The following is a 25,526-nucleotide window of genomic DNA, read 5'->3' on the forward strand; positions in this document are numbered from 1 at the left end:
CAGTCTGGGAACTGTCAGTCGTTTAGCTTTGTATCTGTGGCTCTGGGAGCTCACCGATGCGCTCGCCGCTGTTATATTCACACAGCAACCCTAAGAGAAAAAAAAAGAATATGTAGAATATAATTACCTATTGTCTGCTTCCAAAGCCATCTTGTCAACGGGTCTGATTTGTTGTTCGCATGAACGGCTGATACAGTAGCCGGGCCCATCATTTAAAACAACCTGCTACCAACATTAGCTAGCTTTCGACTCATTATTGATGCTGTCAGCTGGTTTTTCCTCGTTTAACGGGATACACGAATGAATGACAGTCGTTTGTCAGTGCCCTACAAAGGTAAGTTTCTTATGTGTTCTTCAATTTCAACGTTATAAAGTGTCACACGACCTGCGCTGGCTGAAATAACGTACCTCACCTGGCTAATGACGTTGTGGCTGCAAGCAGGAATGTTACTGTAACAGGCAGTAACGGTACTGGGGTTAGTTATAATGTTTCGGGAATATTCCGTGTGTAAAAGGGTAGTTATTCAGGTAGCATTACGTTGTCATACTTTGGTAGCAGCAACCATCGCACAGGAGAGAGGTACTGCTCCACTGTGGGGGTGTTGTTGTTGTTTTCATTGCTGAAAGCTGTACTGAAGTCTGAGAGCACAGCTGCCAGGTTTCAGAGCTAGCTCCTTATCGTAACTTTACATTTCCCTGAAATTTAAACTACACAGCCACCTCAGCCCAAGTGAAAGTCTGCTTCTCCTAGGTGGAGAAAAACGGCTATACTTGGTTCGGTTTTTTACGGAGGGCATTTTGACGTGACGTCAGAAGAAACACAGGTGTGATTAATAACATTAATTAGTAATGACCGCATTGTGGAGGAAGGCTCACCGATACGCCTATATTGCTACTTGTGTCACGATCCCTCCTCTAACAAGACAAGAGGGCCTGGTCTAGAAAAAGTCTGTGGCTTTAAACCCACTATAGATGTAAATAAACAAGTGCAGATAGCCATATAGTACACATGTAATATGTGACTTGTCTAACATCAGTTTCTCCCACTGATTCCACTTGTCACTTTTAGCTGCTACACTACAAATTTCAGAGGAAAAAACACAGGATGTCACTCAGAAGATGAGTATTATTGCGCAGGTATTGGCATATTGCAGTGTTATTAGTGTATACAGCTTTGTCAGCATATGTATAAATGTGTATACTGACGACATTGTTGTTTTACATTTTTTCCAAACTATTCAGATTAGTTATATGATGAATGTGTGCGTCAGATGCATTCATATCCAAATTTAAGTAGAGTGTGATCAGCAGCTTTGGTGTATTCTAAGAAAGAGGGGATGCGCTTATTAATGTTGCGATGCATTTTGAATGTTATTAGGGTTTTTAGGAATTTTTATGTATAAAATGCCATATAAAGAGAAGGGAATTTTCCCCAGTCTAACAGTATTTATGGATTTAATGGTGGTTTGTCAGCCTGTATAGTGCTTTGTAACACAGGGAGCAGACCTGACAGCTGCTTGTGTGTAAACAAAAGGCCATTTCACGGTTAGGCCGTTACTCATAAATTTCTAGTCAGACTCATCCCTCTCCTGTTAACCAGCCTCAGGAATCTGCTTATTGGAACCCCATTCCTTTTAGACAATAGGATTTCTTGAACTATTGCCTTGTAGGACTCACAGCAGCAGCGTCATCTCCTTCTCTAAACTCTGCAGATGTTTGTGGGAAGGTCACCGTGTCTGCTGCCGTGTTTCATTCCTAAGAGTAAATACGATAATGGCTACTCATGTCAGACTGATTCGATAAAATGGCTCCAGCTCCACTCTGGAGCTATCTGAACATTTAATTGATACTGCAGGCTCAGGCTTCTTGTTTCATGATAAGGCACGCAGAGGATAACACTTTGGCTTAATATCACCATTCGTGTTGTCTTTCTTTTATTGCAGGTGTGATGTACATATGTGTGGCTGGTGTTTTACATTAGCATAACATTACCATCCAGGAGAATGAATGCAGAGGAACTGGAGCTGCTCGGTGACTCCAAGTACAGGAATTATGGCGCAGCAGTGGACAAGGCCCTCAAGAACTTTGAGTACTCCAGTGAGTGGGCAGACCTCATCTCTGCACTGGGCAAACTCAATAAGGTAAGAGTTCTATAGGCTCAGCTTCTTCTAAAGATTGCTTTGTTGCCTAACTGCATCTGTATAAGTAACAGTAATGCAGACAGGTCTGTACAATGGCCTTAGTTTCACTTGTTTTGGTTCTATGATTTGTACGGAAAAGCCTTCCAGCTGTCAGTTTTCAAATCCTGTCTCAGGTTCTGCAGAATAATGCAAAATACCAAGTGGTTCCTAAGAAGCTGACAATAGGCAAACGGTTGGCCCAATGCCTCCACCCTGCCCTACCTAGCGGGGTCCACCGCAAGGCCTTGGAGACCTATGAAGTCATCTTCAAGATCATAGGACCTAAGAGGCTGGCCAAAGACCTTTTTCTTTATAGGTAATACTGCACTGTCAGATCTCAAAAAGCAAGATAGTCACAAGGTTTTTAGGTGGGTAGCAATAAACATCTGCCGTTTCCCTCCACAGTGCTGGGCTTTTCCCTTTACTTTCCAATGCTGCTATGTCAGTGAAGCCTGTTCTACTGGGGCTGTATGAGACCTACTACCTGCCCCTGGGAAAGACCCTGAAGCCAGGCCTGCAGGGACTATTGACTGGGGTCCTACCTGGTCTGGAGGAGGGCTCTGAGTACTATGACAGGTGAGAATAGGAACACAAAAAGTAACACTTGGAATGATGGTGACGTGCACAGTAGCCCTTAACTAAACCATGAAATAACTGCCAGAAATCTTAAATTTTTTGATAATGGAGTGTTTGTTGAACCTTTTAGACAAACTATATGAAAATATGTTAAATTTCAATCTGCATATACAGTGGGGCAAAAAAGTATTTAGTCAGCCACCGATTGTGCAAGTTCCCCCACTTAAAATGATGACAGAGGTCAGTAATTTGCACCAGAGGTACACTTCAACTGTGAGAGACAGAATGTGAAAAAAAAATCCATGAATTCACATGGTAGGATTTGTAAAGAATTTATTCGTAAATTAGGGTGGAAAATAAGTATTTGGTCACCTCAAACAAGGAAAATCTCTGGCTCTCACAGACCTGTAACATCTTCTGTAAGAAGCTTTTCTGTCCCCCACTCGTTACCTGTATGAATGGGACCTGTTTGAACTCATCATCTGTATAAAAGACACCTGTCCACAGCCTCAAACAGTCAGACTCCAAACTCCGCCATGGCCAAGACCAAAGAGCTCTCGAAGGACACCAGGAAAAGTATTGTAGACCTGCACCAGACTGGGAAGAGTGAATCTACAATAGGCAAGCAGCTTGGTGTGAAAAAATCAACTGTGGGAGCAATCATCAGAAAATGGAAGACATACAAGACCACTGATAATCTCCCTCGATCTGGGGCTCCACGCAAGATCTCATCTCGTGGGGTCAAAATGATCATGAGAACGGTGAGCAAAGATCCCAGAACCACACGGGGGGACCTGGTGAATGACCTGCAGAGAGCTGGGACCAAAGTAACAAAGGTCACCATCAGTAACACACTACAACGGCAGGGAATCAAATCCCGCAGTGCCAGACGTGTTCCGCTGCTGAAGCCAGTGCATGTCCAGGCCCGTCTGAAGTTTGCCAGAGAGCACATGGATGATACAGCAGAGGATTGGGAGAATGTCATGTGGTCAGATGGAACCAAAGTAGAACTTTTTGGTATAAACTCAACTCGTCGTGTTTGGAGGAAGAAGAATACTGAGTTGCATCCCAAGAACACCATACCTACTGTGAAGCATGGGGGTGGAAACATCATGCTATGGGGCTGTTTTTCTGCCAAGGGGACAGGACGACTGATCCGTGTTAAGGACAGAATGAATGGGGCCATGTATCGTGAGATTTTGAGCCAAAACCTCCTTCCATCAGTGAGAACTTTGAAGATGAAACGAGGCTGGGTCTTCCAACATGACAATGATCCAAAACACACCGCCCGGGCAACAAAGGAGTGGCTCCGTAAGAAGCATTTGAAAGTCCTGGAGTGGCCTAGCCAGTCTCCAGACCTCAACCCCATAGAAAATCTGTGGCGGGAGTTGAAAGTCCGTGTTGCTCGGCGACAGCCCCAAAACATCACTGCTCTCGAGAAGATCTGCATGGAGGAATGGGCCAAAATACCAGCTACTGTGTGTGCAAACCTGGTAAAGACCTATAGTAAACGTTTGACCTCTGTTATTGCCAACAAAGGTTATGTTACAAAGTATTGAGTTGTATTTTTGTTATTGACCAAATACTTATTTTCCACCCTGATTTACGAAAAAATTCTTTACAAATCCTACCATGTGGATTCATGGATTTTTTTTTTCACATTCTGTCTCTCACAGTTGAAGTGTACCTCTGGTGCAAATTACTGACCTCTGTCATCATTTTAGGTGGGGGAACTTGCACAATCGGTGGCTGACTAAATACTTTTTTGCCCCACTGTATATGAGTTTTAATTTGTGTAACATTTGCTACACAAGGCATATTTTTGCAATTTAGTCATTAAAATGTGTCATGCAAATTATGTCATTTTTTTAGGGTACAAAAAAGTCACGCTGATGCTATAGAAGTCTCAAAAACTCTCAAAGACACACATATCAAATACGATACAGTGGGCTTTAAAGAGTTAAATTGCTGTGATAGCCCATTACAAGAATGCATTTTATTGCCTAATGTGGAAAGGAAGTGATAATAGATCATATGAATGATAAATGAGGTATGTGAGTCATTGCAACATCACTATTACTAACAGAGGATAGCCTGAGACTTGGTGTGGACTTTAGACCGATGTATTTTCATGTCTCATAATGATCACTGAAACAGTCTAAGATTGTCCTGAAAACTGAAAGTAGGCATCTATTCTTTTCATTTGTTCAATCAAATCAAAAGACTATCTTAGCATTTATTGGCAAATGATAGGCCAGGTAGTCAGAAATGTATTCATCCTGTGCAAAGTAAACCCTAGGGGGCGCTCCAGTTCCAGTTAAACTATGATGGTACTACTGGCCTACAGTATATATAGTAGACTTTCAGCATGCTCTAGTAGGAAACGCATAGGTGTTTCTAATGCAAACGGTGGTGCCATTTTGTTACAGTGTCTCAGTTAGTAATACCGTATGGAATTAATATTTGTGAATATAAATGTGCCTATTTATGGCATATCTGAATGTTGGCTGTCTTTTCAGCCTGTAATTGTATAGTAATTGTATATACATTATCATTGTGATTCCTTTCTGAACAGATTTTGCTTCTGTCAAATTACTTTTAAAAGGAGGTTGTTTTATGTGTTTATTTTTGTTGTTGTTTCAGTATTTTCTTTCTCATTCAAAGGACTTTCATGTTGCATTATAACCTAAGAACTAACTTATGTCTTATAAACCTTGTGTGCAAGGTTATTATAGTTAAATTATATTTTACCTAAAATTAAACAAAAAAATAATTTTTTTAAATGTTTTGGTTACCTGAAATAAAATAAAAAAAGCTTTCAAAATAAACAAAATTTACTGTAGTCATAACTTTAACATATCTTCATTCTTTGTTATTATGGTTAAATCTGTGAAAACAGATTTCACAGATTTATCAGTAGGCTATGGTGGATATATTTATGCATATAGTTTAAAAAAAAAGTTTTGTAAAGCAAAAAATAAGATATGCATCTTAATGTGGCTCTTACAATTCATATTTGTCTACATGATTATAAATTATTTCCACAGTGTTGTGTTGGCACTTTAATATTTATTCAGAACTTCATGTATCTTGCCCCTGATACATACCAGCTATTTTAGAATAATTAAAAAGACTAAAATCTAACAATGAGGCTGTTTTCAGCTACTCTAAAGAAATATTTTTTTCAGAGTACTTAACAATGTAATAACAATGAAAGCTAAACTGAACGATGCAAGCCGTAACATTTGAAACTAACTGAAACAAAACTGAAGTGAAACACAAACATACTGCCTTCTTGTTAGTTCAGTAGACGTTACACTACTATTGGGCCGTGTTATCTGCTGTGTCTCAGTGAATGCTCTCTTCAGAGAAGACTCGGTAATGACTAATAAATTATGATGGTTTGTTATTTAACTTGGATTGTTTCTCAGTTAAATCTTGTTGGAAAAATAGCAATAACATTATCAATACTACTATGTATATAGTTGCATTAGTAATACATATATCTTATTTCTTGATTGGCAATATGATAATTAAGGTGTAGTGTGAGAATGTGAACACTTGCTTTCTGGAGTTCTCAGATTCCTGGTTGTGGTGGATCTCATATAAACCCCCTTTACTTTACTGGGATTTTTAGATGCTCATGTAGACAAAGACTTTTACTTCTTAGTACCAGCTGTGCATTGTGGACTGTATCATTTCTAGCGCCAGGCCAGTTAGAGGTAAAGGTTGGTATGTGCTTACTAAGGCTGGTCCCTGTGACCCATCTGTGCTTCCTGTAGAACCAACACCCTGTTGGAAAAGGTGGCTGCAGCCGTGGAACAGTCGGCTTTCTACAGTGCCTTGTGGGGCAGCATCCTGACCAGCCCCTCTGTGCGTCTCCCCGGGGTATCCTTTGTACTTCTGCACCTCAACCGTAAGCTCTCCATGGAGGACCAGCTTTATGTCATGGGTAGTGACATCGAGCTCATGGTACGTGGCAGATAATTCCTCATGACAGCATTGCATGTCCTTCAATTAAAAATATAGGTCTTGACCCTTTCAGTGAGAGCACTAGTTAAAAAAATGCACTACAGCTTAGAGTGGATTGGGCTGGCTGGATAATATTCTGTTTCTGTTCTTGCCAGGTGGAAGCAGTCAGTACGTCAGTCCAGGACTCCAGTGTTTTAGTACAGAGGAGCACTCTGGACCTGATCCTCTTCTGCTTCCCCTTTCATATGAGCCAGGTAGGGGGAAGTAGCGTGGTTTGTGCAGTATGATAACAGTGTTTCCCTGAGTCTGCTTTAGACTGAAGTATCTATGGACTTCTCATAATAAGATATCCGTTGTAACATTAGTATTATTGTTCTTGTTTTTTGTTGTTTCAAATCTAAAGGTGTTTCTTTGGGTCTTTCTGTGCATCTGCACATGCATGCGTGTGTGTGTATCTGATCACAAGGAGGCTGTTTAGGCAGCTAGCTTGGTGACTGTTGCTGGCTGCTTGTTAAATTCTTCACCTCAAAAACATTTCTGGATCTGGCAGGGCTAGGATGGCCTTGATTGTCTTTGTGTTTGTGTGTAAAACCATATAATCTGTGCAAAAAGGACAAATACACAATGACAAATATTGTGGTCTGTTGTGTGTTGTGTTCAGGCAACTCGCCCTGACATGATCCGGATCCTGTCAGCAGCTTTGCATGTGGTTTTGAGAAGAGACATGTCCCTCAACCGCAGACTCTACGCCTGGCTCCTGGGTGCGAAATCCATGCTCAGACACAGTACTGACACTCGGATGCATCACTGTTTGTACTCATCATGTCAGTTGTGGAATATTGTAGAAATAAGGGGATATTTTCCAGATTTTCCTGTATTTGTCAAAGTGCGTGGTTCTTAAGAATTGGTTACTTTTACTATTTACTCTTAGCCTTAAATCCACTTTCATGTAAATACAAGAGGACTAACAGACAAGTTTCACAGACCGTGGCAGGAATCCTGAGACACAAAGCTTTAAACACACTCTCCTTCTGTGTGCACACTATGTTTCTGCTGTTTTTAACAAAATACATTAAGCTTGTATCTGCTTTGGCTGTTGTCTTACTTTATTTTTTCTTGTTTGCAACTTACTGCGGGCAAACACACTGGTAAGTATCAGCATGATTAAAAGGCGACACTGTTTTGGTTTTATTATTCAGTCATTTTGGAGATTGACCCAGTCTAATCTAGTCACACTTAGTAAATCTTGATCTGCATTTGAGGCTGAAATATTACTAATGCTTGAGCAGCCACTAACTGTAAAAGAAGCTATAAAACACACAGGTTTATCTCAGCGAGAGACTCAACCTCTATTTGTTCCTCTTTTAACAAAGGGTTTACACCTTTTCCTGTGCTTGAGTGTTATAGAATTTTTTCTGAATGTTAATGTGAATCTAAGTATACGACTTTTTTCTTTAAAGGCTTTGACAACAATGGGGTGATAATAGGCCCCCGTAGCACTCGACAGAGCAACCCGGAGGAGCACGCTAGCCACTACTTCAACACCTTCTCTAAGGACATGCTGGTCCAGGTGAGCTTTCAGGCTGACTGCATAATCAGGTCACCAATGGAAAAATTGTTTTTTGTGTAAAACTGATTTTCGAAATATTCCCCAAACAATGTCTCTTGAGACTAGACATGTCTGCAGTATGGTGGGGGGGGGAAATCTTTTGTTGTTGTTTTTTGTGTGCTACACAGTTTTTTCAACCCCCTTTGTCCTTATCCCACACCTCTCCCTAGCTGTGCAGATACTGTATGTCCTGCTACTATTCCCAGCAGCCAGCACTTTGAAGACAGCTCAGTTCTTGTGTAATCTGCCCTGCCATGCTAAAAACAACTCAGTGATGTGCTCACAGTGGGCACAGAGAGCAGCCAGCAGCAGTTTTATTTTTATATTTTATTTAATTTTTTTAATTTATTTTTTTGTCTCTTTTATTTATATATATATATATATATATATATATATATATATATATATTTCCTCCTTCGCCATCTGCTCAGATAGTTAATCAGAGCTCCCTCCGTAGGGATACGGTCAGTACTACAGGGACCGTCTGTTCCACGGCTTTGCCAGTGATGTGGCAGACGAAGCGTGAAACACACACGTCACATACAGAAAGAGAAAAAAATGAGAGGGCGACACTGTGAAGACAAAATTGGTTCTGACAAACATAATGGAAAAAAAACAAATATGAAAATCAAATGAATATAAATTATATTTTATGATTCTTGCAGTAATAAAGTGTGTGTGTGTGTGTGGATGCGTGGGGTTATTTTTTCAGGCAATGGTGGGGATTTTGCAGGGTAAGGCTCGAGGCGGAGAGGAGGAGAGCATCCTCATGCATGACCTCAAGCCATTTCGCATCCTGATCAGTCTACTGGACAAACCAGAGCTTGGTAACCAGTTTATTAGTGTTGAGATAATAGAAGTCTAATTAGTGTCCTATATGCACTATGTGTTATATAAATAGTCTGATTTTTGAATGTGTCCACACACTCTGCTTGTGTGTCATCCAAGGGCCTGCTATCCTGGAAGACGTTCTGATCGAGGTGTTTCGAACTTTGCACACACAGTGCAGAACAGAGCTGGACCTCCAAAACCAGAGTCCCTTCAGCAAAGATCACACACACCTCAGCAGGTCTGTCTGATCCACTACTCGACCTTCTTTACTGTTGAGACATGAGGGATGATAAATAAAGCCTCATTTATTTGTCAGCTCATTTAACAGTGACGGTGGACTCTGGTATAGTGAAATATGGACTTACAATATAAAGCTTACGCAGCAAAAGTAGTACATTAAATACATAAATCACTTTAAACCATCCAGTCAGATACATTAGGTCAGACTGTTAATGGCAAGACAGTGACAGGAGCACATTAGTTAACTTTGGCTGAAAGGACTTTTGTCAGTGAGATCCCCTCTGTGAGTATACGTTTTTTTTTTTTTTCCAAGCTGGACAATGAATGACAAATAGAATTTACTACAGAGCGTACTGGACCTTTTATTGAATATTCTTATTTGCGGAGTTAATACATTTACTCTAACACTGGCATGCTGTATTGTGCTGGAGCTGCATGATGATAATTTTGACTTCTTTCTCAGTAAACTGCGGGAGAACAAGAAGACGGCAGAACTGATTAAAACAGCCAATTTGCTGTTTAATTCGTTTGAGCCGTACTACATGTGGGACTACATTGCTCACTGGTTTGAGGAGTGCTGCAGGTTTGTATATTAAGATAAATGTTGACATACAAAATACAATTAAGGCAATTGAGGCACATCTTGCTGATATCAAAAAGTGTAAATCTGTTAAAAACTAAATTTGCTCTCTTGCTTTTGATGCTTCATTCTTGTTTGGTTTTCATTGTGGTGGTAAAGCTCTCTTCAGCCAGTAGTGGGAGCTAATTCAGTTCATAACAGCTGTTGTTTCAAGGTGCTTAATACTGGAGGATGTGCAATATTAGATTTAAAAAAACATTTATTTTTTTTTGGGGGGGGGAGTAAGCGCCCATAGCAGCATAACTAAGAGACGGTTCAGGGTCACCTACTCTCCAGTCCTAACTATATGCTTTATCAAAAAGCATTATCTTTAAATTAGAGAGGGTTTCTGTCTCCTAAATTCAAACTACAAGCTGGTTCAAAAGGAGAAAAGCCTAAAAAGAGCTCTTTAAGATACGATGAGATAAATCTGGTCATTCAGGACCAGTTAGGAAGTTCAATTTAAATTCAATTCTGGATTTCACAGGGAGCCAACAAAAAAAAGACTCTATCTCTCTTTCTCGTCCTCAATAGTACTCTCACTGTGACATTTTGGATCAGCACGAGTCTTTTTCAGGGTGTTTTATTAACTGAAACTAAAGGAACTACAGTCCAGTCTAAAAGTGACAAATGCTTTCTTAGTTTTTCAGCTTCACTCAGAGACAGGATGTTTCTCATTTTAGCAAAAAAATGTTCCTAACATTTAAGTAGATATGTTTCCCTGTTGCAGGCGGACAGTGAACAGCAGTGCAACTGCAACACGGCATGTTGCGAGTGCAGATCCTCCTGAGCTCTTATTGGTTGAGTTCTGTCAGCTGGTAGATTTTCTGCTGGATATTGTTTCCCTGGTGAGTCTTTCTTTCTTTCTTTCTTTCTTTCTTTCTTTCTTTCTTTCTTTCTTTCTTTCTTTCTTTCTTTCTTTCTTTCTTTCTTTCTTCACTCATTTCTAAGCATTTTCATGCTTTCTTATCAATTGTATTATTTTCTGTGTGCTACTTTGTCATTTACAGATTTATTTATTTAACACTACAAAACTTCAGTGATCTGAGGTTTTGTAGTCCGTACCAATATCATTGAAATTAAATGAGTGTTGACACCACATACAATTTCAAGGTTTTAATTTAAACAAATTTGTTAGTGACTTTGCTCTCTTAACGTTAGGAGCAGCACCCAGCTCATATTTGGAGCCGACTCTGATAGATGGCAGAAACATTGCAGTTTGAAGTGTGTCTTCCTTTTATATAGAGTGTGTTCCTATTATTGCAGGTAGCAGCAGACCTGTAGCTGTACATGCATTTCTACATGTTATTTTCATTGTCCAGTATCTCCATTGTCTGCTTCATACTACAGCAGTGTTAGGTTCCTTTGACGCCCTGTGCTCTTTCTTTTATTACCGTACCTTCATGTTTTAGTTTCTGTCTTTAATAGGTTTTTTCTTTGGTGTTGCATCTCTAGCACAACCTGTCGTCTCTCTCCTACAGTACTTTGTCACCCTGCTGGGCTTTGAGTCTCAGTCTCTCTCTCTTGGCTCACATACTTTCTTTTTATCCAGTATGTCCCCTACAAGTACTTTCGCCATTAACAATTCTGCACTCATGTTGTCAGATTTGTCCTTCAGATCTGTTTCTGTAACATCCAGTCTGTGGGATGTTACGGCCACCACTCGGGTGTGTGCCTTCCTCCTGTCTGTTCTGTGTGTTTGTGTGCCATCACTGCACAGGTTCAAAAAGCCTGTGTGTTTCATTTTCCTGCCAAAACTATTGTTTGCATCTTTGTAAAATTATGCTTGTCTAGACTGAATTTCCAATCTGAATGGTTTGGAAATCCCACACTCTTTTATTACCCTGTTTAAAAGCTTGTGCGTGTGTGTGTGCGTGTGTGTACGCACATGTGTGCGTGTGTGTACGCACGTGTGTGTGTGTGTGTGTGTGTGTGTGTGCGCGTGCGTACAGGTGTATTTGTATAAAGAGAGAATGTGAGAGTGCTGTGTTGCCCGTTCTCTGCTCGCTCCTGTCTGTTCAAACTATCTGCTCTTTCTCCTTGAAGCCTACTAGAAGCATGAGGGTAATCTGCCAGGTAAAGTACTGGTCTTTCCTGCTTTTTCACCTCACCCTGCTTCACTGAGGCTACGATAACATTTCTGCAACGTCCTGCCAACATCCCTCAGGCCGTCTTTGTTGCCTCCCTGCTTTGACTGATCATTTCAAATTGACTGACTTGTTGTCACTTAATGTCATTTTAATCCCAAATGAAATAAACATGATCCCAATGGATTATGACATACCATCACATGTGTTGCAAGCTTAACATGGCTGTTTGGTGTGGATCTTGTGAAAATGAAATCACTGCCCAGTGTGTATGTGCTTTTTTTTTCTTTTTCTTAAGCATGCAAGCAGTTATATGCTACTGCAGTGCTGACATATTTATTAAGAAATATGACCCTTTTATTTTACTCTTTGAGTTAATGCTTGTGCTATAATATGTTTTGTTAGCCTTTTTTGTTTTATAAAATCTCTGTGTTGCATAGATTTAATACATTTAATGACAAAACTACAATTTTCTTCCATTTGAACTATTGAACTAAAGGTAAAGAAAAGAAAGTTAATAATAAGCAGCTCTTAAAACTGGGTAAATGTAATCTTAGATGAGTAAAATCTAACCCAAAATGCAGAAGCAAACAAAGTACCCATTTACTGTTTTTGCCATCAAAAGAACTATGATGGCGAAAACAGGGGTCTAGGGCTGGATGTCCCAGAAAATTGACAACAATGTCAGACCGTGCAGTGCTCAGAGAAACTGCAAAAAATTGCAAAAAACCCCCAAAACCACGCAGCACATATAATAAAAAACAAATACAGTGGTCCCTCACTATAACACGGTTCACCTTTAAAATAAAAAATAAAGTTGGCTGATTTGCGGATTTCACCTATCGCGGGTCATTTTTAGAACGTAACTCCCGCGATAAACGAGGGACCACTGTACAGCAAATCAGCAAAAACACCTCAAACCAACTTTCAACCACGATGGTGGAGGGGTGATGATTTGATTTTGCAGCTACAGGACCTGGACACCTTACAGTCATTGAGTCCACCATGAATTCCTCTGTATAACAAAGTATTCTTGAGTCAAACGTGAGTAACCAGCAATTTTTTCTGGCACAACTGCACCTACTTCCAAGGTGCATGGAGAATACAAATATCTGATGACGTGAAGACTCCAACGAAACTTAAATTATTAGTGAACAACTTTATTGGTTGACAAATGTGTTTCTGCTTTCGACCTTCATCAGGGTCATTACAAAATATCAAACAGTTTGTGTTTAAATAAAAAAACAGGAAACAGAAGAAATCCAAGTGGACCAATCACACATTCACAAATAAACAAGCTGACCAATTAGCATTTAACAGGTTAAGCCAAGGCCAAACAGGCTCTGGACTAAACCACTACAGATTAAAAAAGGGGGTGGGGGGGATTTACCACGTCCTAAAGTAGTTCATATTCCAAATTACACAGAAAAATGCAAACGAGTTAAAATAAAAATAAAGTACACTCTGGAAAGTCAAATGTGAGGCCATCTGTCCGACAGCTAAAGCCTGACTGAAACTGGGGCATGTAATAGAATAATGATCCCCCCCAAAAATACAACAGACTGGCTGAAAAAGAAAAGAATCAAGGTGTTGCAATGGCCCGATCACAGTCTGATCTCAACCTGATTGAAATGCTTTTGCGTGACTTTAAGAGAGCTGTACATAAATAGATGCCTCCAAACCTTAACAACCTAGGGCAACATTATGAATAAGAGTGGGCCAAATTCCTCCACATTTTGATAGACAGATGAGACAAAAAAATATTTCTTCATGTTTTTTCTTCTAAAGGGGACTAGCTTACAAGCTGTTAAAAATTAGAATATACTTTGGCTTTCACACTGCTTCTGTATTTTGGCTTATTTGCTTGTAAAATAAATAAATGACATCATGTGTTGTTCATATCCGGTTGTGTTTACCCAATTCTGTCCTGTTCTGATGTGTAAAAAATTTTTAGAATTGATAGTTTTATTTTCTTATTTAGACTTTATATAAGATGCACACACATAAACAGATAAACAGTATCAAATAGCATTTTCCACTTCTTTCTTCTTTAGAATTAGCACATGGTCATTCACTGAAACGATACAACACTAAATTTATTGATTCAAGGTGTGATCATAAACAAATAGGAACATTCAAATTTTCTGGTCTAAAATGTTTTTTTTCCCTGCTCTTCCAGACTGTTTTTAGTGCTGCTGCTATTTTTAGGTCCCTCAGAGGAAGACCTGTTCTCTCCCTTTGCACTTGTGCCTCTGTGATGTACTGGATCTCCTCCAGTGTGTCAAAACAGTGATTTCTTGCCATAATGTGGCATGTAGTGCCAGTTGTGAGCGAAGATTGTGTTGCAGTGGTAAACAAACATTACGATGTGGTGGGTGGTTCCACTGAATGTCCCTTTTCAGATGTCTCAGGTCGGTAGTCAAACTCTAAATTAACAACAATCATAACAATCCTGCTCCTGGTTCCTGAATACTGCTCAGCTTAGCTCGATGTTTGACGTACACGGTGGTCATTATGGGATTTCCATACAGCCAATAAAAATAGCAGCAGCAGTGGAAGTGGTGCACAAGAAGATGAACGAGCTCAGACAAATTAAATCGGGTACTTTTTTTGATATTTGTGGGCCTGTAACTTTTTTTGGTCACACCTCATGTAAGTTAAAAAGAAAGCACACAAAAATTCCACTGACTTGCCCTTTGATACTCAGTCGTATATATGAATTTGTATTTAACAATATTTAATCAAGCAAACTGTCTTCTTTTAACAATTTTGTAGAGTTAAAGCCCAGCATCAGCATAGCTAACAGGCGTAATAACTTCATATCACGTTCCCCTCTAAGCCCTTCAAATGCACAGTAATTATATTCAGTTCCACAACTCAGTTCTGTTTTGGTCCCTTGCACCTTTTTAGGAGACGTACATAGAAATCCAGACAGAGCATCTCCCTCAACTGCTGTTGCGGATGGTAGCAGCCCTGACCTGTCACCTGCAGGCCCTGGGCCTCGGCGAGCTCACCCACTGCCTCCGTCTGTGCTCCAAGATTCTCAGCAAGGTGCAACCTCCACTGGTCTCCCCTCTGGCCCTGCCATCTGGCCCTCAAGCTCAGGGCCTCTCCAGCTCTATCGGCAAGCCATCAAACTCAGCAAGGGACAAAAACAGAGACACAGAGGACAAACAGGTGATTACAATGTCTCAAAATGTTTCAGAGGTGTAAAAGGGAGTTGGAGTTCCTGATAAAGGGAAAAAGATAATAATTGGAAAGTGTTGGGGTTAATGACAGTAAAGAGATTCAAAGTTAAAAATAAAGTACTAAAAGAGAAGTCAGTGTTCTGCCAAGCTCTGTTGATCATTTAGTTTAGTCTCTGATCCTTTAAAAAAAACAGACCCTGTTGCTGCCAAACACAAGGATCAAACCTTAATTTGACTGGCTTTCCCTACAAGTTATTGGCCAAAAACTCATCAGCTTAGGCTCTGATGGTGTGTCCTGGTCCATGAACAGGGCCTCTTGGTGCCTCCTGCCAGCCCTCTGGCCTGTGCTGTCTTTGGCTGGGTGGCCCTGCCATTCCACGCTCCCTCGACACAAGTCATTTGAAGATTATTCAGAACAAATGCTGCTTTCGGCTGTTGAGGTCCTTCTGGTCCCTGTCCAACAACCTGGTTGTTTTAAGTGTTTGTAAGCCTAGTGAGCCATGATTTAAAGTTCAGTCAGTCCAGTGCTCAGAGCTGGAGAGGGCCATGACTGTTGAGAGAGCGAGAGAGAAAGAGAGAGAGAGAGACCCATGAGGGGCTTGAAAGAGGACAAGTAGAAAGGCAGAAGATGGTTCCCCAACAGCTGAGCCCAGCTCGCTTTTTCCTCTGAGGAAGTAGAGGAATAAACTAGCTCGCGATGCCTCTGGGGTTTGCCATATCCATCAGAGTGGAAACATTCTGCATACATCCATTGAATACTGTTAACACCCCACCCCTACACCCACTCTGAGGGGCATATAGAGAACGTTCTAGCAAACATGCCATCTGAGTCCAAGCTCCATAATGTACACGCTACCTCACTCAAAATATATCCCAGGAAGCCTCGAGGCCCCCAAAGGTTGGCCGGAATAAAGAAATGTAAGAACTTCAGTCTGTCAGTCTCGCTGCAGCAGGATGCTCCCTCAGATCAGGCCCAGCAGCTGTGTACGCAGCCTTACTATATAAAGACCAGTGTAGTCATAAACTTTATGTGTCTGCTGCAAGGCTAACACTATTTTAACTAATAGCTAAGCACATAGTGATTATTTACTGAACAGAGTGCATATTTCTTATGGACAAAGGCTGTAAATTTCTGCTCAAGTCACTATATGAACGATACACTGCACTTCCTGGAAGTGTCTTCAGATTATATTATAGGTGGAGATTGAGTTACTTGAGCAGTGTTATATCAGTAATAAACCAAGTTATATCAGTAAGTTGCAAATGAGAAACAAATTCTGTAACTTGCAGCAAAAACTGCAACTTCAACAAATTTTGCCATATGGTGTCTTACCATTTCCTGCAATGCCTTATGGAGTAAAAAATGCTATTAGATAAATTTGTGATGTCCTATTTTAGATGTAATTTCTAATTATACTTCAAAGGGTCTGCTGTGACAGTGTCCATGATGATTCTTCAAAACATCTCTACACCCTTCATTCAGCTTAATACCTTTGTTTTGGTTTTGTATAGAAAAAAAAATCATTAATAAGAAATCTGAGAGTTTTTCAGAAAATAATTCACTTACAGATGGATAATGCCTGCATTTTTGCCGATCTTTCTTCCTTTGTCTTTTTTTTTTTTTGATAGACTCTCCCTTCCACTCTGGAGGGCCCTGGCACTGAGGATGTCTTCGAGGATGTGGAAAACACTCCCAGCTGTCGCTCTGAGAGTGGCTTCACAGAGTTTGTCCAATACCAAGGAGACGTTCCTGAAGAGGCAGAGCACACCCCTCATCCGCACTCCACAGTCAGAACAGGCCGTCGCTCCTCAGGCCCGTGTCATTCTAAACCTCTGGACAAACCAGTCATGCAATGCTGTCTGGAGCACTTCCAGCAGTTTCTCTCCCGCCTCATTACCTTATACATTATCCCAGGGCAGGTGAACAAAGTCGAGGGTCACAGAGGCGAAGTGACACAATCAGGGCTCCTGGTTTCAGAGAGCTCCCAGAATGGTGATCATGCAGAGGTTTGCTCGGGCTCTGGGAGGGTCCAGAAAGAGTGCATTGCTGCCTTCACGGCTGCCTGCCAACTCTTCCTTGAATGCTCCAGTTTCCCCGTCTACATCGCAGAGGGGAATCTCAAGTCTTCACCCAGACAGGAAGAACTGCTTGGTAGGTGCAGTCTATGTTAATAAATGCACGAATGGGTGCATACAGTTGTACATCATTGTAAATAAGAACAAGGAAAGTTTGTTGACACGAATTCATGTTAAGTCTTTAACATGTTTTCTGTCCCTCCTGCATCCATCCAGAGAGTGAGCAGGTCCGGCTCCCGCTGTGGCTCCAGACGCTGATGGATGCCTGTTGCCTGGCCAGTGACTTCAGCCTGCAATGTGTAGCCATATCCCTCCTCATGGACCTAGTTGGGCTTACCCAGTCTGTTGCCATGGTTACTGCTGAAAGTGTGGCATCTGGCGCCAGCTCCGAGTCCACCCAGCCCATGAGTCCAAGCCAGGGTCGAGTGGCTGTAGTCATCAGGCCGCCGCTCACTCAGGGAATCCTAAAGCACATTGCTGACAAGACAGACTTCTTCAAGGTAGAGATCTGGTTCCAGATTGCAGTGGAACTATTTGGCTTTTTTTTCTTTATTTTTTTTAACCCCATTTAATGTTTTGCTCAGTCGGTGGCTCTGATTTTGTGGGACCAGCTGAATGAGGGAACCCCTCAGCACCATCAGCGCAGTGTGGAACTTTTCTACCAGCTTCACAACCTCGTTCCTTCCTCCAGCATCTGCGAGGATGTCATCAGCCAGCAACTCATGCACAGGGACAAGGTCAGCATAGTGCTCACATTACCAGGCAAAAATCAGATAAAAGAAATCCATGCTGAAGCATGTTTCTGTTTCAGCAAATTCATCTGGAGGCCCACGTTAAATTCTCTGTGCTGTGGCATTTAACGCGAGATTTGAACATCACCAAGTCTTCTCCGTTTAGTCGCACATTTGACAGGTACATGTGAAACTGCTGATCATATGGAAATTGTGCTGATGAAAGTATCCACCATTAGTAGATTTGATGACCCCTTTTTCTTAAATTCCTTTTCTTACCTTTTTTGTCTTACTGTTGTCTTTATCCCTCAGATCTCTCTTCATAATGCTGGACTGCCTGAGCTACTGGGATCCATGTACCAGTGCAGTTGGTCGGGCTTGGCTGAATCAGGTCCTTCAAAGACATGACATTGCCCGGGTCCTTGAACCACTCCTCCTCCTCTTGCTCCATCCCAAGACCCACCGAGTCTCCATTCAGAGGGTGCAGGCGCAGCGCCACTTAGCCCAAGTATTCCCTGAACCGCCTGAACGGGAGCTATCAGAACCCATTTACAACAGAGACTCTGGCTTCTCAGACAGTGAGCACTAACCTTTAACTGTCTTTTTGAACTTTGGCTTCACTTTGGTTCTTTATGTAAATATTCCTTTTATCTCCTCCTTACTTTTCCTTAGACTTCAGTCAGATCCAGAGTGAGAGGGTTGGACAAGAGGATCTCCGAGGTTTGACAGTGGGTGACATGGAGCCATTCTGCCTGACTGTAAACCCATTGAGTGACAGCCTGTCCATAATGAGTCTGAGCAGTGAGAACTTGCATCTAGCTGGTGAATATCAGCCTGCTCACCAACAGGGGGAGCCTCAGAGTTCAGACTCCACTGGTTCTCATTCTTCTACAGTGGAAAATGGCAGCTTTGAGGAACCAGAGGGAGTCAAATGCATGATAAATGGCTCAGACCCACAACCTGGATCCTCAGATGACCCCTCTGAGGATTCTATAGAGGAAGTTGTGTCTTGTGTTTTAGGTGAACTCATCGACAGAGTTCTACAGCTAGTTGATGACGGCTCTCTTGAAGTATCATATCCACCTGAAAACTGGCCCCAAACTGACACTGACAGCACCTCCTCGGATATATCCATTGGTACCCGCCTGGACTCTGGGCTTCCTCATTGTTCCAACCACCAGACTGTGCCGGAGATGTTGGCTGAAGGCACACTGGAATTTCTCACCATCACACCAGCTGTTGCGTCAGTAGACGGACAGCACAAAGAGGGCATTACCCGCCATAGTTCCTCTCCTTCCATTGTCACTTTGCCAGACAGCTCTAACCCGGCCACCCCAGACCACACCCTTCAGGTGGATGACTCTCAGGCCCGCAAACGTAGCCATAGCAGCATCCAGCTTAGCCTTAAAGGGAAAATTATGGAGAAGCTGGCAGACAAGTCTCCAGGGGCAAAGCCAAAGATCAAGAAGATTAAGAGGAAGGAAGAGGAGAGACAGAGGAAGGCAAATCAAGCAGACAAACTGCGCCCACCCAGTATTTTCTTTGGTGATAGTTTAGATCTAGAAAACTGGTACAGCTGCGGGGAAGGTGAGGTGTCAGAGATAGAGAGCGACACAGGCTCTCCCAGCGGGGGCTCTGGGATGACTGTTGGGGGTGTCAGCGTTACAGGACGCAGATCATCCTCTGCCCCACCTCGTTTTAACATCCACCCCCTCTACCAGCACGTCCTCCTCTACCTCCAGCTTTATGACTCTTCCCGGGCACTCCACGCCCTGTCAGCCATTGCAGCCATGCTTAGAGCTGCTCCCTCCGGGTTTGTGAGCGCCATCTCCACCACCAGCATCAACAACACCTACACCCCACAGCTGTCTTTGCTTCAAAACCTCCTAGCCCGTCACCGTGTTTCTGTCATGGGCAAAGACTTTTACTGCCCCATTTCCCAGGACTCCCACTCCCATTCATTCCGCAGTGCCATGTACCTGGAGATCATCATCTCACTCTGTCTCTACTTCCTAAGAAGTTATTACTCTGCTCATGTGCCTGCAGGCCCTCAGGACTTGGCAGGGAACCGGGCCATGCAGTTAACCAGTGTGGAGGTTTTAACTCTCCTTTTCAGCGAGCTAGCCAAAGTCACAGGTGGCTCAGCGAAGGGCTTTGCTAGTTTTATAAGTGATGTCCTCTCTAAGTGCAAAGTTCAGAAGGTGGTTCTACACTGCCTTCTCTCTTCCATATTCAGTGCTCAGAAATGGCACGAACAGAGGGTGGCAGGGGTCAACATGGCCACAGTGGAAGAAGGTCTATCTGAGGACAGCGTTATCAACCTGTCAGAAGACCAGATAGACAGCTGTAGTGCAGTCCAGGCCCAGCTGCTCAGACTGCTGCAGAGTCTTGTTGTGCTTGAGCACAGGGTCCTTCTGCCAGCTGATGAAGGAGCAGAACCTGTAGTAGGAGGGGTAGGAGGTGGAGGGACTGGAGGCAGTGTTGGAGCAGGGTTTGAGATATTGGGTGGGGAAGTGGAGCATGTCAACCCTCAGCAGCCAATGACATCACTGCAGTACCTCCATGGACAGCCTATCACAGCACAGGGTATGTTCCTTTGTTCGGTCATCAGGGCCTTGCATCAGCACCACGCGTGCAAGATGCACCCACAGTGGATCGGACTCATCACAGCCACACTACCCTACATGGGGAGAGTCCTAAGGAGGGTTGTGGCCTCGGTCACTCTGCAGCTGTGCAGGAACCTGGATAATCTTCTCCAGCAGTACCGCTATGAGACCGGGATCACTGACACCAGGTATTAATGTCTAGATGGATCTTGTTAACTATGTAACAGATCAGCAGTACAGTGCATTAAAATGCCATGGCATGGCTTGGTCACCAGAGGGCAGCCTTGACCATCTTATGTAGTGATTCACTTGCAAGTAATTTTCTCTAAAATGCCTCTATAATTGTGTAAAATGTTGTGCTTTTTTGTTCATTTGAAATATTTCATGTTTAAACTGCTTATTCTCTGTGCTTTTTAGACCACAGTGGATGGCTCTCTGCATTCCTCCTGACCTGATTCTGACTTTGCTAGAGGGCGTGACAGCCATCATCCATTACTGCCTACTGGATCCCACCTCCCAGTACCACCAGGTGAGGGCATCATGCACCACATGATTGCAGCAGACTGCATTCTGATACCTCAGTGAACATTTACACAGACTTTACATAGACTCATTTACACAAAGCAATGCCTCCCCTATATTTTAGAATAGTGGTTTCCTTATTTGATACATTAGTGAGGATAATCATAATGAGGTTTTACACATTTTTTGTTTCATTGTCTAAAGCTTTGCAGTATACCAGCATTCAGTGTCTTGCTGTATGTTCTGCTGTTTAGTTACAAGTGAGTGTTGATCAGAAGCACCTGGCTGAGGCTCGATCAGGCATTTTGTCCATCCTCCACACCATCATGTCTTCTGTCACCCTCCTTTGGAGTGTCCTCCACCAGGCTGATAACTCTGACAAGCCAGCTGCTGCCTCTGCTGCTTCCACATCTAACATCAACCTTGGCTCCACTAAGGTATATAAGTTGAAATGTATTCATGGTTGTCTAGTCAGTCTGGTCTCATAGTTAGACTGCTCAAATTGACTGAATTGGGTGAAAGGAGCCTCTAATATTAAGACTTTTAGAAGATTTCCATTAATAGATTTTATTTCAGATAACTTACCTTCAGAAGTGTTTTTTCTTTCACAGATGATCTGAAATGCCTTTGGCATCAGCACAGACACAGAGACCAAGTATCGACCAGAAACTTGAATAATGGAGTTTTATCTTGGTCTTGTTCTCCTTAGTTATCTGACTACTCAAGAGCTGGCTCTATTGATTCTTGGTTTACCCGTTCAACTCATGTGGGAAAGAAGTAGAGCTGTTACAGTGATCTGATTATTTAGTATCTGGTCTGTCGACAGGTCTGGAGCAAGCACTGTAAGTTAATGTGGTGATCTATCCCAGTGAAGTGATGCTGCTCTTAATAGTTGGTTTAAATCGAAACAATGATTTGTAGGCATGAGCAAAGACGCAGTAAATTCTGCAAGTTGGGCCCAGATAAAGCCAGATAGCCTGTTAACCTTGTGTTGTTACCTAACCTGAAGAGTTGCTGCTTGGCTCTATAACTCATAAAGCAATACTAAAACAGAATCTCATTATTGGTGCTTAAGGATTTTCTTTCTGCAGTTATAATTATTTGCCCCTTGCAGATAACATTTCATGTTTTACTGAGGTGGGATGGAAAATGTAATTTCGCAGAGATATCGTGGTGAATCGTATCCTGCAATTGAAATAACTTGTAACTATTACAGGCCCCGAGTCCCTGATGGAGGAATAATTAGGACTAAATAACTTGGTTACTTTTGTAACCGACTTTACATATCCGAAGTGCAAGGCCCAGTTTAAATGTTCTTTAACAGTTTATTGTGTCACTTATATGCTCACTGTGGAAAGTTGCGTGTTATACATATTTGAATATGACATGTGAGCCAAGAACTTTTAGGGAAGTAAACTGTTTGCAGCTGTATCATGGAGAAATCAGAGCTCTGCAAGATAGACTGAAATTATAGGATGTTGATGGTAGAAGTATGGTTAATGTTTGTGCATTGTTCCTGCAGAACCTCCGTCAGCAGATCCTAGAGCTGCTGGGTCCAATCTCCATGAATCATGGCGCTCATTTCATGGCAGCTATAGCCTACGTTTGGAATGAGAGGAAACAGGTCAAGACTCCAGTCAGAAATAAGGTATACACAATTAAAATGTGGACGATTGTCTCAATGCCCCCATTTGAAGCTATTTAAATAACACAAAATATTTTTCCTATTTGCTGTAGTAAATGGAAAAAGTGTGGTTATTTCTAAAAGCATGCTGAAGTTATATATTTTCACATTTGTTCTCTTTCTCTTAATAGGAGTGTTTAACCAGGGTCCAGTATGCCTCAATTTGATTACACTCTTGAAATCATTGTATTTCTTCCATTGAGTCTGAATGACTTTCTTTCAGGTGATTCCTGTAGCCAGTGAAGAGCAGCTGCTGCTAGTTGAACTGGTTCGCTCTGTCAGCGCCATGCGCACTGAGACTGTTATGCAAACAGTCAAAGAGGTCCTGAAACAGCCGCCTGCTATCGCCAAGGACAAGGTTGGTGTTTTGGTGTTTGTTGCTCAAGCCAGTCTTTATCTGTTTTTGTCTCACTTCTAAATTTTGCATAACAATGCTAGGACAGGAATGTACTCGTGTGAATATCAAGAGACTATTATGATTTATGTCAGTAAAAATGAAGAACTGTGGTAATTGTTGCCATGATTTTCTGCTTCAGAGGCTTTACAGTTTGTTTTAGAGGGGCGCTTTTTAATTTTGATACCTTTTCTCATAGGATAACTTGAAGTCTTTCAGTTAGAGTTCAGTCATTACAATAACTGTTTTTTCTGCTTTCCAGAAGCACCTCTCTCTAGAGGTCTGCATGCTGCAGTTCTTCTATTCTTATGTCCAGAGGTGAGTACACAGCTTCTCACATAATTCTATAATTAGACACCATATCTGTTGAATTCCGATATACATAGAATACACTCTTTCCTTGTGTGTATAATTACAACAACTAACCACTCTGAATTTATGATGTTGCCTCTTTCTGTGTTAGGATTCCTGTTTCCAGTTTGGTTGATAGCTGGCCATCTCTGTTGGCACTGCTGAAGGACTCTATACAGCTGGGCCTGCCCGCTCCAGGACAGTTTCTCATATTGGGGTACGTTTCTCTCCTGGGTGTTACAGTAGTCCAGTAAACATAAACTGAGTAAACAGTGGTATGATTCACTTTGCTTTGTCATTCTTTGTATAAAGCTGTTTTCTGTGTTTCTGTCCAGTTTAGCTCTAGAAGGCTTTTATTTTGAAATAGTTAAAGAAAGTCTTAATGCTATAAATTTAACAGGGCAAGTAGAACCAGTTATACTAAGCAAACAAGATACAGCTTACTCTGATAGAGTCCTGCTTCAACAAAATGTCTCTTTTATTTTGTAACTGGGGTAAATAAAGGTCTCTGTCAGGATTTTCCAAAATACAGTTTTTAATTTTAACTTATTTAATACCTTTGCTCCTTTGTTTTTCTTCTCCAGAGTTCTAAACGAGTTCATTTTGAAGAACCCTAATCTGGAGAGCAAGAAGGACCAGAGAGAGCTGCAGGTAGGTACTGCAGCCAGATTGTAGATAATAATGTGACAAGTCCATGCTCTACAGACATGCCGGATTATAACGTGCTGGATACAATCAAATTAAGCACAACAAGAACACTGAGGGAATCAAAATCATTTGTATGTTCAGGACGTGACCCATAAAGTGGTGGAGGCTATTGGGACGATTGCAGGCTCCTCGTTGGAGCAAACCACGTGGCTGAGGAGGAACCTGGAGGTGAAACCTTCTCCTCAGATCGTTGTGGATGGAACCAACCTGGAAGCTGATGTAGAAGGTGCGCTGCCTGAACTTTACGATCATACATGAAAAGGCTGTTAGCTATGTTGCTTGATAGTCACACTAAACATGTCTGGCCTTGACACCAACTACATTCTCTGCTTCTGCCATGGATGGTTTAATGTGTTTCTTGGTTTTCCTTTTCACGTCTTGATTTTTTTTTTTTGTAAAGATGATTTCGGTAATTCTGTGAATTCAGATAGCAGAGTCATAAATGTAGCTAACATTTTCGGGTTTAATCTGAATGCCAGACAATAATTCTTAACGTAACTCAGCTCAAGCAAAGCACGTATAAACTTGTGTTCACAGGAGCTAACATGTCTGAAAACATGTGAAATGTGAATAGTTTTGGGGTGCTTCAGCGTGGATGTGTTATTATCTGTTGTGTAGCTGCTGCTAATGTTTGGTATGTGTGTTTTGTAGATTTAATGCTCACAGTGATGGAGGCCTCCAGCTTCACTCCATCAGTGTACAGTGTGCACGCCCTCACGCTATTGGCCGAGGTAAAACACCTGAGTGTCTGTGACTCAGTTCAACCCTGTCTTTGTTTCTCAAGCCATCAGTCAGTGCCATCAGTCATTCCACTGTTCGTCTTGATTATGCTTCAAACTGCTCTCGCTCATATTTACCAGCAATGTTTAGGCCTGTCGTTATCAAGCACACCCCCACGGTCCATCTGAACTTCTTAGAGCTGATTTATAACCACCTCTCAAACTCTTAAACCATTATTAATGAACCAATAAATTCATGTGCTGAGTTAAGTGTTATGCTTTGGAGGAGGTGGATAATTGAAATCGGTGGCCACCTCCAATGTTTTGGCTGTTTTAGCTCAGAGTGGAGCTCATTACGCAGATATTGCCCATGCTTCATGGATGCAGTTTATAGATGGATGGATGCATATAAGGCAGTTCATCAAATATGTCC

General features: G+C 41.9%; 1 protein-coding gene across 3 annotated transcripts in view; it reads left to right on the plus strand.

The window, feature by feature from the left end:
* Positions 1–270: 270 nt before the first annotated feature.
* Positions 271–25,526, plus strand: part of dop1a (DOP1 leucine zipper like protein A) — a 30,454-nt gene continuing 5,198 nt past the window's right edge. The window contains exons 1-29 of one of the 3 annotated variants that reach the window (XM_085473409.1): positions 271–334; positions 1,944–2,141; positions 2,315–2,496; positions 2,586–2,756; positions 6,539–6,728; positions 6,884–6,982; positions 7,390–7,489; positions 8,189–8,298; positions 9,050–9,164; positions 9,286–9,406; positions 9,872–9,991; positions 10,758–10,875; positions 12,074–12,103; positions 15,025–15,291; positions 16,932–17,454; positions 17,595–17,878; positions 17,963–18,115; positions 18,190–18,290; positions 18,422–18,687; positions 18,782–20,903; positions 21,133–21,244; positions 21,492–21,674; positions 22,760–22,885; positions 23,145–23,279; positions 23,578–23,633; positions 23,779–23,883; positions 24,251–24,317; positions 24,456–24,600; positions 25,026–25,105. In XM_085473409.1, coding sequence (XP_085329535.1) covers positions 2,004–2,141; positions 2,315–2,496; positions 2,586–2,756; positions 6,539–6,728; positions 6,884–6,982; positions 7,390–7,489; positions 8,189–8,298; positions 9,050–9,164; positions 9,286–9,406; positions 9,872–9,991; positions 10,758–10,875; positions 12,074–12,103; positions 15,025–15,291; positions 16,932–17,454; positions 17,595–17,878; positions 17,963–18,115; positions 18,190–18,290; positions 18,422–18,687; positions 18,782–20,903; positions 21,133–21,244; positions 21,492–21,674; positions 22,760–22,885; positions 23,145–23,279; positions 23,578–23,633; positions 23,779–23,883; positions 24,251–24,317; positions 24,456–24,600; positions 25,026–25,105 — 6,219 coding nt within the window. In that variant the 5' untranslated portion in view covers positions 271–334; positions 1,944–2,003. The remainder of the gene's footprint in view (positions 335–1,943; positions 2,142–2,314; positions 2,497–2,585; positions 2,757–6,538; positions 6,729–6,883; positions 6,983–7,389; positions 7,490–8,188; positions 8,299–9,049; positions 9,165–9,285; positions 9,407–9,871; positions 9,992–10,757; positions 10,876–12,073; positions 12,104–15,024; positions 15,292–16,931; positions 17,455–17,594; positions 17,879–17,962; positions 18,116–18,189; positions 18,291–18,421; positions 18,688–18,781; positions 20,904–21,132; positions 21,245–21,491; positions 21,675–22,759; positions 22,886–23,144; positions 23,280–23,577; positions 23,634–23,778; positions 23,884–24,250; positions 24,318–24,455; positions 24,601–25,025; positions 25,106–25,526) is intronic. The other 2 variants (XM_085473410.1, XM_085473411.1) reach the window with 2 other exon arrangements.

Source organism: Copadichromis virginalis, linkage group LG11 (genome assembly GCF_057382275.1).
Source record: "Copadichromis virginalis isolate Kocher_CV1m ecotype Utaka linkage group LG11, C_Virginalis_male_GT1.1, whole genome shotgun sequence".
Classification (NCBI taxonomy): Eukaryota; Metazoa; Chordata; class Actinopteri; order Cichliformes; family Cichlidae; genus Copadichromis; species Copadichromis virginalis.